Source organism: Peromyscus californicus, unplaced genomic scaffold, assembly GCF_007827085.1.
Source record: "Peromyscus californicus insignis strain IS unplaced genomic scaffold, ASM782708v3 Scaffold_7__1_contigs__length_154581171, whole genome shotgun sequence".
In the NCBI taxonomy this organism is placed as follows: domain Eukaryota; kingdom Metazoa; phylum Chordata; class Mammalia; order Rodentia; family Cricetidae; genus Peromyscus; species Peromyscus californicus.
In genome coordinates, this window is record NW_026294595.1 from 27,218,828 (window position 1) to 27,231,839 (window position 13,012).

Below are 13,012 nucleotides of genomic sequence, written 5' to 3' on the forward strand. Positions count from 1 at the left end.
AGATTTGGTGGTCTGGGGGTGGGGGTGAGGGAAAGGAAGAGAATATGTGGGGACTCCCTGGAGCTCCAGAGCCTGGCGAATGAGGGGCTCTTAAGAAGAAGCCTGCAGGTGTAGCCCTGGCCTGGGCACTCTAAGAACGTTTGCTGGCTAATGCATCACTTGTGTGCTGTCACCCACAGGGTCCAGGAGGAGGGGGAGGCTAAAGAGAACGGAAATTCAGTTCTTCATGTCCACAGCCATCCTTGCTAAAGCAGGCCGGGAGTGTTCGGTGTGTGTATCCTTCCTGGCGCCCCACTGATGTTCTAGCTAAGGGTGGAGACAGGCCTTTGGGGACTAGAATTGTCTCTTCAGTTCCTTTGTTCATCTGCCCCAAGTTATCGTTTTAATAATGGGTACTAAAGAAGTGTCTCCCAAACTATGATCACCACCCCTTAGTGCTGTCTGAAGAGCTCCTGGAAAGGACAGATTTCCCACAATCCCTTGGGTGAGGCTTAAAACCCAGTATCTGAGCAGGATGGTGGTGGCGTATGCCTTTAATCCCAGCACTTGGGTGACAGAAGCAGGCGGATCTCTGTGTGAGTTCCAGGTCAGCCTGGACTAGAGAGTGAGTTTCAGGAAGGCGCCAAAGCTACACAGAGAAACGTCGTCTTGAAACACCCCCCCCCGCCCGCCAAAAAAAATCCCCAAAAAACAAAACAAAAAAAAGAAACCCCAGTATCTGACACCAGCTGCCTGGCCCAGGCAGTCCAACATGCACTGCCCCTGAACCCTGGGTCTATCCTTTGTGCATCTGTTGCTAGGCGTCTCTACATGTATATAGGAGTGTATCTCTGTGTACCTGCGTTTCTAATGTGTCTGTGTGCATGCATGTACATTGATATCTGTGTGCATCTGGACTGTCAGTCTATAAATGTCCTTGTGTTCATGCTATTCGTTATCAGGCCTCCCCCAGCCCTCTCCCCCAGCCCTCTCCTCCAGCCTCCCTGGAATGAATGCCCCTGCTGGGGAGGCTGCTTTCTGTGCTTGCTCTAGTTGACATAGACATGCAGCTATTGATACCCCCTCCTGCCCCTGTCCCGCCCACTTGTGAACCCCTCTGCTAATACACTGTCTCCTTCAGTGACCTCTGCATGTCCTGCCCGGTGCTCTCGCTGTCAGAGGTGGCTACTGAGCACTAGGCAATAGGCCTAGCCTAGCCCAAGCTCCGAGCACCGCCGACAGTCCACTGGCTCTTCCCCCAGGACTGTGTCCTGCCAACAGACCTGGGCTTAGGCAGCAGGTGTTGCTGCTGGAATACACACGGCCATACCCTTGCTCAGAAAGCTGCTGAAGAAAAGTGGAGGAGAGCCTCCCTGTCTCCTGTAGGATCAGCCTCTCGCTTCCCATCAGCTTCTCTGGCTCTAAAAAGCCAGATTCGTGGACTTTATCGTCTCACTATCTGAGGCTGTCCCCTTGCCAGACACAGAGTGACACTTAAGAGCCAGGCAAGGACTTAGCCTCCAGCCCAGCTCCTGTGTTCACTAAGCCAATATTTGTTTAGTCCCGACTGTGTGCCAGGCTCCGTGGGCACTCTCAGCAGTTGTAATGACATGATCGTGTCAGGGTCACAGTGAGCAGGAGCTGAGCTGAATGCTTGCACGCATCATCTCCTTTGAGTCCATAACCGATCACGGCAGCAGGAAATGTTATTACACTGAGGGGACTCTCTGTGACTTCCCATGGCCCAGGAGGGCGGGAGTGGCAAGGCTGGCATGGAGCCCAGACCACCGGTCCAGGGCCTCAGCCTCACACCTGCTTCAGAGGAAGGAACGAGGCTCATGATGGCTCACTGCCCATAACCTGCCAAACATTAACTGAGCGACCAAGTGTTCGAGGCAGGATTCAAACCTGGAACTGTGGAGTGGCGAAGACCCACTCAGTTTGTGTTGTGCTGCTGAAATGTGATCTGCATAGAAGCGGGTGATGAAAGGCAGCTGTGGAGCACAGGCAGGGCAGGGAGCTGGGTATCTGCAGTAGGAGGTAGTAGCAGGACCCGGAGGGTGAAAAGCCCTGGGTCTAGCACTCAGCTCAGGCTTAGCAGAGGAGGCAGACCTGAATCCAGCCCTGAACACCCACCCAGCTCAGCCCGTCCAGCTGCCGAGGGCAGGATGGCAAGATCCTACTGGCCCACCAGCAGGAGACTTCAGGGAGTGTTGTGGTGACTGCAGCTGTAGAGGTGGCATCTGGAATGACAATGAGGAGGCCTCAGCCCAGGCTTGCTCTCCAAGCTGGAAGCCTGGATCCAAGGCTTTCCCCTGCAGTGAAGAAGCAGCCCCTCCCCCAGGGATGAAAAGCCAGCCATGATAGAGCTCTTTCCATGATCACAAAAATGTTGTTTTCTGGACACAGGCACAGAGTCCTAGAAGCTGACTTAAAACAACCCCGAGGGCTAGGGTGTAGTTCAGTGGTAGAGCACTCATCCAGAGTGAGCAAGGCCCCGCCCGGGCTCTATCCTCAGCAATACGAAACTAGATACAATAAACAAAATAAATGGTATTGAGACAGAAGAAAGCAGAAGAACTCTGCTGAGCAGAAGCCAGGGTGTCAATAACAGCTACAGGGTAGATTAGAGTTGTGTTTCACCTGGACACACCAGTCTACACCACCAAGACATCCACACACACACAGTGACTTTCCTTCTCCCAGTCCCCTGTAACTCTTAAATTCTTGCACTCTGACAAGTGGAGACAGAGATTTGAGCAGCCCGTGGTATCAGCTGGCCTTCAGTAAAGCTCATCCTGTTTGGAAAGACCCAGTGTTGAAGGCTTGGGGCAGTGAGCCCTTTCTTAGTATCAGACAGGTAAGGCGAGTCAGCCGGTAAACTGCCTTGAGCTACTCTGACCTTCCCGGACCCAGGGACCCAGCTCGTAGAAGACAAAAGGATGTGTGAGAGGAGGGGAGAGGAGGGGAAGAGAGGAGAGAAGAGGAGGGGCAGGTGGGGAAGGGGTAGAGAGGAGAGGTGGGGAGAGGGGAGGGGCAGGGGAGAGGAAGAGAGGAGAGAAGAGGAGGGGCAGGTGGGGAAGGGGTAGAGAGGAGAGGTGGGGAGAGGTGAGGGGAAGGGAGGAGAAGGGAGGGGAGGGGAAAGGGGAGGAAGGGATGATGAGAGGGGGGAAGAGGAGGGGAGGGGAGGAGAAAGGAGAGGAGAGGGAAGAAAAGGGGAAGATGGGAGGGAGAGGAAGGGAGGGGAGGGGATGATGGTAGGGGAGAGGGGGAAAAGAGGGGAAGGGAGGAGATGATGGGAGGGGAGGGGATGATGGGAGGGAATGGGAAGGGGAGAGAGGAGGGGCAGAGAAGGAAGAGTAGGAGAGGAGAGGAGAGGAGAACTCTTTATGTCACCCTAACCCATGGCTGGCTGGTAGAATGTGACTGGGTGACTGGAACTTGGTCTAGCCTATTGCCATCCCTCTAAAGGGGCCCAAAAGTAAACCTCAGAGGCAGAGAAGAAGCGGAGTCAAAATGTTTCATGAGTCAGCTGGCTAGAATGGAGGGGATGGAGGAGATGAGCCTCTCCTCTCCACAGAATGTCCACAGCAGTAGCCTCTGGTCAGCCTGTACACATCTTGGTCCCAGAAGGATGAGAAAGAGGAAAAGGGGGGTGGTTGACTTCAAGGTCATTGAGAAAGGTCCCCAGACTCCTTCCTACTGGTGGTGGCCTCATGACCATAGTCAGCATCTCTGTTAAGAAAGGAGGGGGGCAGGGCTGGAGAGATGATTCAGCAGAAGACCTGGGTTCATTTCCCAGCCCCTATATGGCAGCTGACAACCATCTCTAACTGCAGTTTCAGGGCACCTGACATCCTCATCTGGCCTCCATGGACACTAGCTATGCAAATGGTACACAGACATACATGCAGAAGACAAGTTTACACTTTTAAAGTTTCAAAGATGGTGAATAGGAGGCAGGAAGTCACCCTTGCATTTGGTCTGAAGGAAGACACATTAGTCAGCGGGGGGCTGCAATTGTAAAGTACTGTAAACTGCCTGGATTAAACGGTAGGACTTCATTTTTCGCCATAGTTGGGAGGATGAGAGCAAGAGGTCAGATGGTTGTTTACTCCGAGGCCTCATTGCTGTGGAGGGCTGTCTTTATATGCTCCCCCCCCACCCCCGTAGGCCTGGGTCCTAAGCTTTTCTTCTAACACCAGTCATATTGGATTAGATTCAACTCCAATGCCCTCACTTAATCTTAGCCGTCTCTTTAAAGACTATATCCAAATATCCCGAGGTCTGAGAGATTAGGACTTCATAAAGGCGTGCCCACAGGACACTGCTCAACTCCACAGAAAGAGCCCCTCAACTTTGGGAAAATGAAGCAACAGGAGAAAACACACAGGCAATTGTCTGTGTGGAGTGTCACAAAGGCCAGGGTGGGGAGGGTAACATGACCAGGAGACTGACGCAGATGGCCACTCCTGGCCAAAACCGCACAAAGCCATGTTGTAGAATATTATTTGAAGGTGTGTTACTTTTGCTTATGTTGCATTTGTTTAACTCTGTGAAGCTGTGTTACTATGCCAGTCTAAAACACCTGATGGTCTAATAAAGAGCTGAACAGCCAATGGTGAAGCAGGACAGAGAGAGGTGGGGCTGGCAGGCAGAGAGAATATATAGAAGGAGAAGTCTGGGAGGAGAAAAGATCAAGGAAGAAGGAGCCAGAGAAGGAGGAGGACATCAGGGGCCAGCCACCCAGCTACACAGCAAGCCATGGAGTAAGAGTAAAATTTACAGAGTTAGAGAACGGGAAAAGCCCAGAGGCAAAACACAGACAGGATAAATTATGGAAAGCTGGCAAGAAACTAAGCCAAGCTAAGGCTGGGCATTGATAATTAAGAATAAGCCTCTGTGTGTGATTTATCTGGGAGCTGGGTAGCAGGCCCCCCAAAAGAGTAAAAGCCAAACAACAACAAAGTTCTCTCTCCAACACAATAGAGAGAATGCCTGGAATACACTGGCCCTAGCACACACTTACATGAAATAAAAGGTATTCACTGGTTCCACGCACTTGGCCCATTTCCCCACACAGCAGAAACAGAGGCTTCAGCAGCTGGCCAGGCCCTGCACAGTCTGACCTTGAGGAAGAACTTCTAGGAAGCAGGTCCTGGTGTTTCCTCATCTTTCCTAAGAATTTGCCTCTAAATTCACATTGCCTCTTTGGCCAGGGCCAAATCCCCTTCATCAAGTGCCATTCAGTCCAAGCTTGAGATCTCCATCTCCGTAAATGGCCCAAGGCTACAGGTAGAGGGGCAGGAGGCTCTTGCATCTTGGGTGCTGACCCCAGGAGGCATTTGTGATGCTGCTACCAACTCTGTGAAAAATCTGGGTCAGATAAATGCAGTCATTTTGCAGCCTGTGGGAAAGGCTTTAGAGGGGCATCTGCCTTGGTCAAGTATTGAAGAAGATTTTGCATTTTTGTGGAAATGATTATTGCCACAAATGCTGCTGTTTGGGAGAAACACAGGCCCGTCTATGCCCAGAATTTAGATATTTACAATAATACTGTGGCACATCAGAGCACTCAACATTAAGCGAGTCAGCCAGCCGGCATGGAACACCTGTTCCATTCTTCAAATAAAGACAAATGATTGCATGCTTCCTGCCTCCACTCTGGCAAGACTCCTCGTGGTCCCTCCTGTTCAAATCTGGCTCTAGCAACCAAGAAGTAGGAAAATTACTTCCCCAGCATGAGGTGGGTGAGACCTGGTACTTTTATTTCAAACATAAGTTTCTTTTACAGTCTGATCCAGTCCAAAAGAACAGGATTTGAGCCAGGACCTGACCAGCTGAATCTAAACACTGCCGTTCACCAGCAGCAAGGGATCTGCTTGGGCCATCTCCTGGTCTCTAAGTCTGGACCTTCATAATAATAGTATTTAACCTTTCTTGTAACATGAATCTTAACAGGTCTTATTAATAAAAAACAAACCTGGAGCCAGGTATTGGGGTGAACACTGAATGATCAGAGAAACAGAACAAACCACATCCAACCTCAACTTGCCAAGTTCTCAGCTGATCTTGTTTCCTCAGACTGGAAGCCTCTGTGTCCTCATCTGAATGGATCTCAGCTGAACTGCTGCTAAAAGCCTAAAAGCTTAACAGACTCTAGTTCCTGGTCCTCACACCTTATATACCTTTCTGCTTCCTGCCATCATTTCCTGGGATTAAAGGCATGTGTCACCATGCCTGGCTGTTTCCTGTGTGGCTTTGAACTCACAGAGATCAGGATGGATCTCTGCCTCCAGAATGCTAGGATTAAAGGTGTGTGTGCCACCATTTTCTGGCCTCTATGTCTGTCTAGGGGCTGTTCTGTCCTCTGACCCCAGATAAGTTTATTAAGGTGCATAATATATTGGGGGATACAATATCACCACACTTCCTCCTTCACAAGGTTTTATAAGAAGCAAATGGTCAATGTAGATGAAGGTATTTGTAAATGAAAGCGAATTGTGTACTTTGCAGGGGGCATTACTTGGTTATCCATTACAGCACTTTGCATCTTTCCTCCCAGTGGCAATATAACAACTGGACAATTTTTGTCACTCATAGGCTCTGGACTTCGAGTGGACTTGATCCTTTCCCAGTCCCAGGAGCTGAGAGTTTGACCCCAGATCTGGCCAAGGACTACTTGCCAGCCTCCCAGATTTCTCCTACCAGGGACTGGTCTGCAGACACCGGTTTAGTCTCTGTGGTGCATCATCTTGTCCTGCAATGCTTGCAAGAGCTGTACAAGCAGAAACTACCCTTTCTGATGCTCTGCCCCAAATGTTCCACTTGAGATTTGGAAGGCAGATGCATAACCCAGAAATGACTTCTCTGTGGCCCATGCGTTTCTGTTTCCAGTGAAGAGGTTTTACCCTTTGATGCTATGAAGAGTCCACCAAGTAACCATTTACCCTGCTTCAATTGTGTCTTGGGTTTAAGAGGAGTGATGGGACCCTTTCCTCAGCTGCCGCCAAGGTGCTCCGTTCTTCCGAGGAAGCTAAGGCCGCGTTGGGGTGAGGCCCTCACTTCATCCGGGACTAGCACCGTGCTGGCAGTCCGCAACATGGCCTCCGTCTCCGAGCTCGCCTGCATCTACTCCGCCCTCATCCTGCACGACGACGACGACGAGGTGACGGTCACGGAGGACAAGATCGATGCCCTCATTACAGCAGCTGGTGTCAATGTTGAACCTTTCTGGCCTGGCTTGTTTGCAAAGGCCCTGGCCAATGTCAACATTGGGAGCCTCATCTGCAACATAGGGCCTGGTGGGCCTGCTCCAGCAGCTGGAGCCCTGCCAGCAGGCGGTCCTGCCCCCTCTACTGCTGCTGCCCCAGCTGAGGAGAAGAAAGTGGAAGCAAAGAAGGAAGAATCTGAGGAGTCTGATGACGACATGGGCTTTGGTCTTTTTGACTAAACCTCTTTTGTTAACATGTCCAATAAAAACATGAACTTGTAAAAAAAAAAAAAAAAAAAAAAGGAGTGATGGAGAGTGCATTTCCATGAGCTTCATGGCTTCCAAATTCCTGAAGCACAAACAGTCCTACAGCCTTGAATCTCATCACAGCCACGGAGGTATCCTGCTTCCCACTTTGCTAAGTGATAGCTGCCCGCTGGAGATTAGTTCCGCCGAGTTCTGGGAGTTATTTCTGAAGACTCACTCTAAAACGCACTTTCAGACCATCTAGAAACATTACAAGCAGCCAATGCTGCTTCCAAAACCATCTTTGCTCTAAATATTCAAAGTACCTTCTGTATTAGACACCTATCTGACAGAGGGATGGCCACCAGAAGCCAACCCGGACTAAAGAGAGTCAGATGACAGAGTGTCGTTCTAGAGCTTGGGGAAAGGAGTCTAACTCGGATGGATTTGGAAGTCATGAGGCCAGAGCAGCTGCAGGGCCTTTCACCTTCGCAAGGAGGCTGAGGAGAAACCAACAAACCAGCCACCAGAAGGGCCAAGATAAGACCTCCAAGAAGGTGGATTGTCGTCACACTGTTTGAAGAGCTCAGTGTAGCAGGCTTTTTCTCTTGGGCCACCAGCTAGCTCCCAAATCATGACATGGAAACTTACTAGTGATGAATGCATGGCCTAGCTTAAGCTTGTTTCTTGCTAATTCTTACAACTTAACCCATTTCTCTACATCTATGTTTTGCCTCTGGGCTTTATACCTTTCTTTCTGTGTGTCCTACTCTGTGTCTGTTGGCTGGTAGCTGCCTCGATGGTCCCAAGAGTGTCCCTCTCCTTCTCCTTGTTCTCTTCTTTCTTCTTCTCTTTCTTCTCTCTTCTTCCTTGAGTTCTCCTCCTCCTTATTTTCTCTGCCTGCCAATCCTGCCTATCCGTTCTGTTTTCTCTGCCTACCTAGTGGCTGTTCAGCTCTTTATTAGCCCAATGGGTGCCTTAGGCAGGCAAGGTGAAACAAATGTAACACATCTTTGCATAATTAAACACACATCCTTACATCATTAAACAAATGTAACACACCTTTGCACAGTTAAAGTAATACTCTGCAGCATAAACAAATGTAACACATCTTTACAGAGTTAAAATAATATTCCACGACTGCTCAGTCAAGTGATACATATCAAACCCATTGCTACAGTGCAAGCTAACAAATTCTTGCTCTTTCCAGTAAGAAAAAGCCTATTCTACCATGTGACCCAAACATAACCTTTGCGGTATAATGAGGACAGCAGGTGAGAAACTGGGCAGCAAGGTGGGGGGTGGGGGGGGGGACAGTTACAGATCACATATCAACCAGAGGCCAAAAGTCCATGGAGAGAACTTCATGTCAGGTCAGGGCTTTGCCAGCTCCTGAGGTGGGCGGGTGAACTGATGGGGGAATGTCTTCCACATCTGGGCGCCAGTTAACAACCGAAAACTCCCTCTGTTTGCATTTGGAGATGCTGTGGACCCACTAAAGGAAGGGAAGGAAATTGCACTCACTCCTTGCGAGCACTTGAAGGTGGTGATAAGTCCGGTTAACTTGAGTTCCTGCTTCAGGCACTATTTTGTGTTTTTACATTTTTTTTTCCTTCTTTAGGTCTAGAAAGTACCTTCCCATTCTTTCATACACAGCATTGTATGCATTATTTGAGAACACCAGCTAGTGAAATTTCTTCACCCAGCTTGAGAAAGTCAAAGCAGATGCAGCAGTTTTTAGAACTGTAATAAAAGGTGACTGTCTCCTCAATCCCGCAATCCTGCTCCATGAGTCTTCTGCCCTCACTTCGTGCTTCCACAAAGAAAAAACGATGCAGGAGACATGTTGACCGCCTTCTCTGTGAGAGGAAAAAGTGAAGAGGTTCCTGTTGGTTCCACAGGCATGTCTACCATGGGCTTGGGGGGTGAAGACTTAAAACAATACCCTTCTGAAATAAAGATTAACTGTTTAATTCATTGAGAAGTGAAGGCAAACTTTGATTGATTATTTTGAGACAGGGTTTCTTTGTGTAGCCCTGGTTGTCCTGGGACTCACTCTGTAGACCAAGCTGGCCTCAAACTCAGAAATTCACCTGCCTCTACCTCCTGGGATTAAAGGCGTGTCCGTCACAACCCTGAGGCAAAACTTTTGATACTTGGTGTGGTAGTTTGACTGTAATTGGCCCCCCCATAATCCCATAATCATCTCATAGGGAGTGGCACTGTCAGGAGGTGTGGCTTTGTTGGAGTGGGTGTGGCCTTGTGGGAGGAAGTGTGTCACTGTGGGGGCGGGCTCTGAGGTTTCAGACACTCAACTGCCCAATGTGTCAATTGATTTCCTGTTACCTACAAGATGTAACCATCTCAGCTCCAGGACCACCTCTGCCTGCATGCTGCCATGTTCCCTGCTATGGCAATAATTGGCTGAACCTCTGAACTGTAAGGAAGCCACCACAATGGAATGTTTTCTTATAAGAGTTGCCGTGGTCATGGTGTCTCTTCGCAGCAGTAGTAACCCTAACTAATATACTTGGGTTCTACTGCATATATGTCATCCCAGTGGAGGGGAGTCGGCCACCACAGAGACAAATATTAACCAAGCACCTCTGAAACCATGGCCAGGGCTTGTGGGTAGCCAAAGATAAGCCAGGTATGGTCCATCGATTCAAGAAACTTACCGTCTACAGGGAGGCAGGCTTGGTGAGAAATAATACTTATTTGACAAAAGCTTTATCTTTGGACTCAAGGCAAAGCTGAAGAATACACTGGATGATCAAAGCAGCCGAATCACGAGTGTGACCCTGAGAAGAGCTTGAAAGTCAGCCCCACGGATGAGTTCTGGAGGAGAACTGGTGTGTCACCTCCGGAGGCGCCGCTCTGGAGGGGAAAGCTAATTGTCTGCTGTGCAGGTTCCAGCCTGTTTGTTTGTTTTTGTTTTTAGACCATACACGAGCAAAAATGATCCCACACCTAAATACTTGACCGATGGAATTTTCCTCTAAAGTGCCCCTAGCCTTCCCAGGATGTGAATGGTTTTAAGGCCGAGTAAGTATGACTGTTAAACTGCTCCTCTGCATGGCCTCTACCTCAGCTTCACCCTGGAGCCCCACCTACTTTCCAGGACTGCTGGAGTCTCCTTGGTGTGAATGACAGTCTCCTCTAGAGGGTGCTCTGCTGGGACACCTGGGTGCTGACCACAGCTACTTAAGAAGCCTCTTGGGGACATTTTGGCCTGGAACTCTGGCAGTACTGACTTCTTGGGACCCTATTTACACTGTAAACCTAAAACAGGGGTTTACATTCAAACCTCATGTCATACCACATCCTCCGGACTTGGGGCTCCCAAGTCCCTATTGCGAGGAGCTTGTTGACCTTCTTATGCAGTCTCTTTTTGGGGTACTCATCTGCAAGCTGGGGAATGGAGACGACCATGTCCAGCTCCATCGGCCCCCATCTTGGCTCTGAGATGAAGTGCTTATGGCATCCTCTCTTTATTCAAACAGATTCCTGAGCATCTGGCTACCAGCAGATGGCCCCACCAGACAAAAAAGTCCCTGTGAAATTAAGCCAGGACTTCAAAACCAGGACAGGATCTTCTGTTGTTGTTTTCGTTTTTTGAGACAGGGTTTCTCTGTGTAGCCCTGGCTCTTCTGGAACTCACTCTGTAGGACGAGGCTGGCCTCGAACTCAGAGATCCCACTGCCTCTGCCTCTTGAGTACTGGAATTAAAGGTGTGAGGCGCCACTGCCTGGCCCAAGCAGGATCTTAACAGGTCAAGTTCCCCTGTGATTTCTTTAGGTTTAAGACAGAGTTGAGTTCAAAACAAAGCTTGTGTGCTGGTTAGTTTTTGGTGTTGTTGTTGTTTGTTTTTGTTTTTGTTTCTGTCAACTTGACACAAGATGAAGTCATCCGGGAATACAGAACCTCAGTTGAGGAGTTGTCTCCATCAGATTGCCTGTAGGTGAGTCTGTAGAGCATTTTTGTGATTAATGATGGATGTGGGAGAACCCAGTCTCCTGTTGGCAATGCCAGCCCTGGGCAGGTGGTCCTGAGTTGTATAAGAAACGTGGCTGAGCAAGCACAGGAGAGCAAGGCATGGTTCCGCTTCAGTTCTGCCTCCGGGTTCCTGCCCTGACCTCCTGTCTTCCTGTCTTGGCTTCCCTCTACAATGGGCTCTAACCTGTAAGTTAAATAAACCCTTTCCTCCCCAAGCTGCTTTTGGTCATTATTTTTTATCAGGCATGAGAACAACAAAACCCACTTTAAGAGTTCATTGGGGGGGGGGGTTGGGGGAGGAGGAAAGGTGGGTGAGAGAGGCCTGCCCGAGAGAAATGTATGGAAGGGAAGGGGTAACGGGTGGAGTCTGCTTTTAAGGATCACTTCGAGCATTCGTATAGGGGCTTATGTAGCCACGTGTGCACACAGATTACATGGCCACACTTCATATGGGTTATGTCAGACGTAAGGCCCTGGACTGACTAAGTAAGCATTTCGCCTGAATGCTGATAGCGCATGTGCGGCCATGTGATTCCGGAAGCAGTTAGGGTGTTGGGAATGGTAACAGTCATGGTATTTACCCCAGCCAAGGACGGCAAACTAGGATGACTGGCGTGTGATTATCAGAAGGGGGTCTGGGTAGAAGGCTGCCGCTCTATCTGTGCACTTGCGTGTGATTATCAGAATGGGGTCTGGGTAGAAGGCTGCCGCTCTATCTGTGCACAGTATGGGAACAGGACCTGCAAGTGACTCCAGTGGGTACAGAACTCGCAGACTGCAGGGGACAAGGTGGTCAGACTGAGCAAGGCCAATGAGAATAAAGATAACACAGGTAGTCCTTACCGGGGCTTTTCTTGGAGAAGAAGTTTCTAGGGGTCTTCACGGTATGCTTTCTAAATGCTGAAAATGCCTTAATTCTTTTATAATAAATATGTTTCTTCTAACAAAAGTCTCTACCTGAAGGGCCGTGTTGGGGAGAGCATTAACCGAGGCTTCATGTACGAGGGGCTAGCGTTCTCTCTGCTTGCTTGCCGCCCAGTCCTCCTCTACTGTCAGCCTCCTTGAACTAGCCATATTATTTGAATAGTTGGAGGAAATAATGTATTTATATTAAAACAAGCCTGAGTAGATTATAAAGTCAGATGCAAAATTCATATAAATCTTTAAGCTAGAAAAGGCACTTGAAAGAAATTTCCTATCTGTTGCTTAAGGGCATGCACTCAACTTTCATCAAGAATACCCCAGTGAAGACGTTTAAGAAGTTCTGGTGGGACTCCTGGGAGACACTAAAAAGAGGCCTGCAGGAGACTGGTAAGAGTTGTGGAGGCCTGGTGCCTTGGGAGTCAGGGCAGCTCCTACACTCAACACCCGAATGAGAGGCAAGCTGCCTGCTGGTCCCCTGAGCTGGAAAGCCCACGGGCATCCTCTCGAGACCTCACCACCAGTACCAAATCACCCCAGGACAGCCCTGGAGAGGTAAATAGTTCTGGCTCACAAAACCTGGACTCAGCCGGGCGGTGGTGGCCCATGCCTTTAATCCCAGTACTCAGAGGCAGAGGCACGCGGATCTCTGTGAGT

The 13,012-nt window shown here is 49.4% G+C and overlaps 1 protein-coding gene across 1 annotated transcript; it reads left to right on the forward strand.

Annotated features, from left to right (window-relative positions):
• Positions 1–6,929: 6,929 nt before the first annotated feature.
• LOC128102070 (60S acidic ribosomal protein P1-like) lies at positions 6,930–7,475 on the forward strand. Its single transcript, XM_052725578.1, has one exon. It carries the CDS (start codon positions 6,965–6,967, stop codon positions 7,430–7,432), a length of 468 nt encoding a protein of 155 aa, XP_052581538.1. The 5' UTR covers positions 6,930–6,964; the 3' UTR covers positions 7,433–7,475.
• Positions 7,476–13,012: the final 5,537 nt, after the last annotated feature.

What these genes read in the sequence shown, in the direction of transcription:
- LOC128102070 (XM_052725578.1), top strand. Translation starts at nt 6,965, where the DNA reads ATGGGACCCTTTCCTCAGCTGCCGCCAAGGTGCTCCGTTCTTCCGAGG.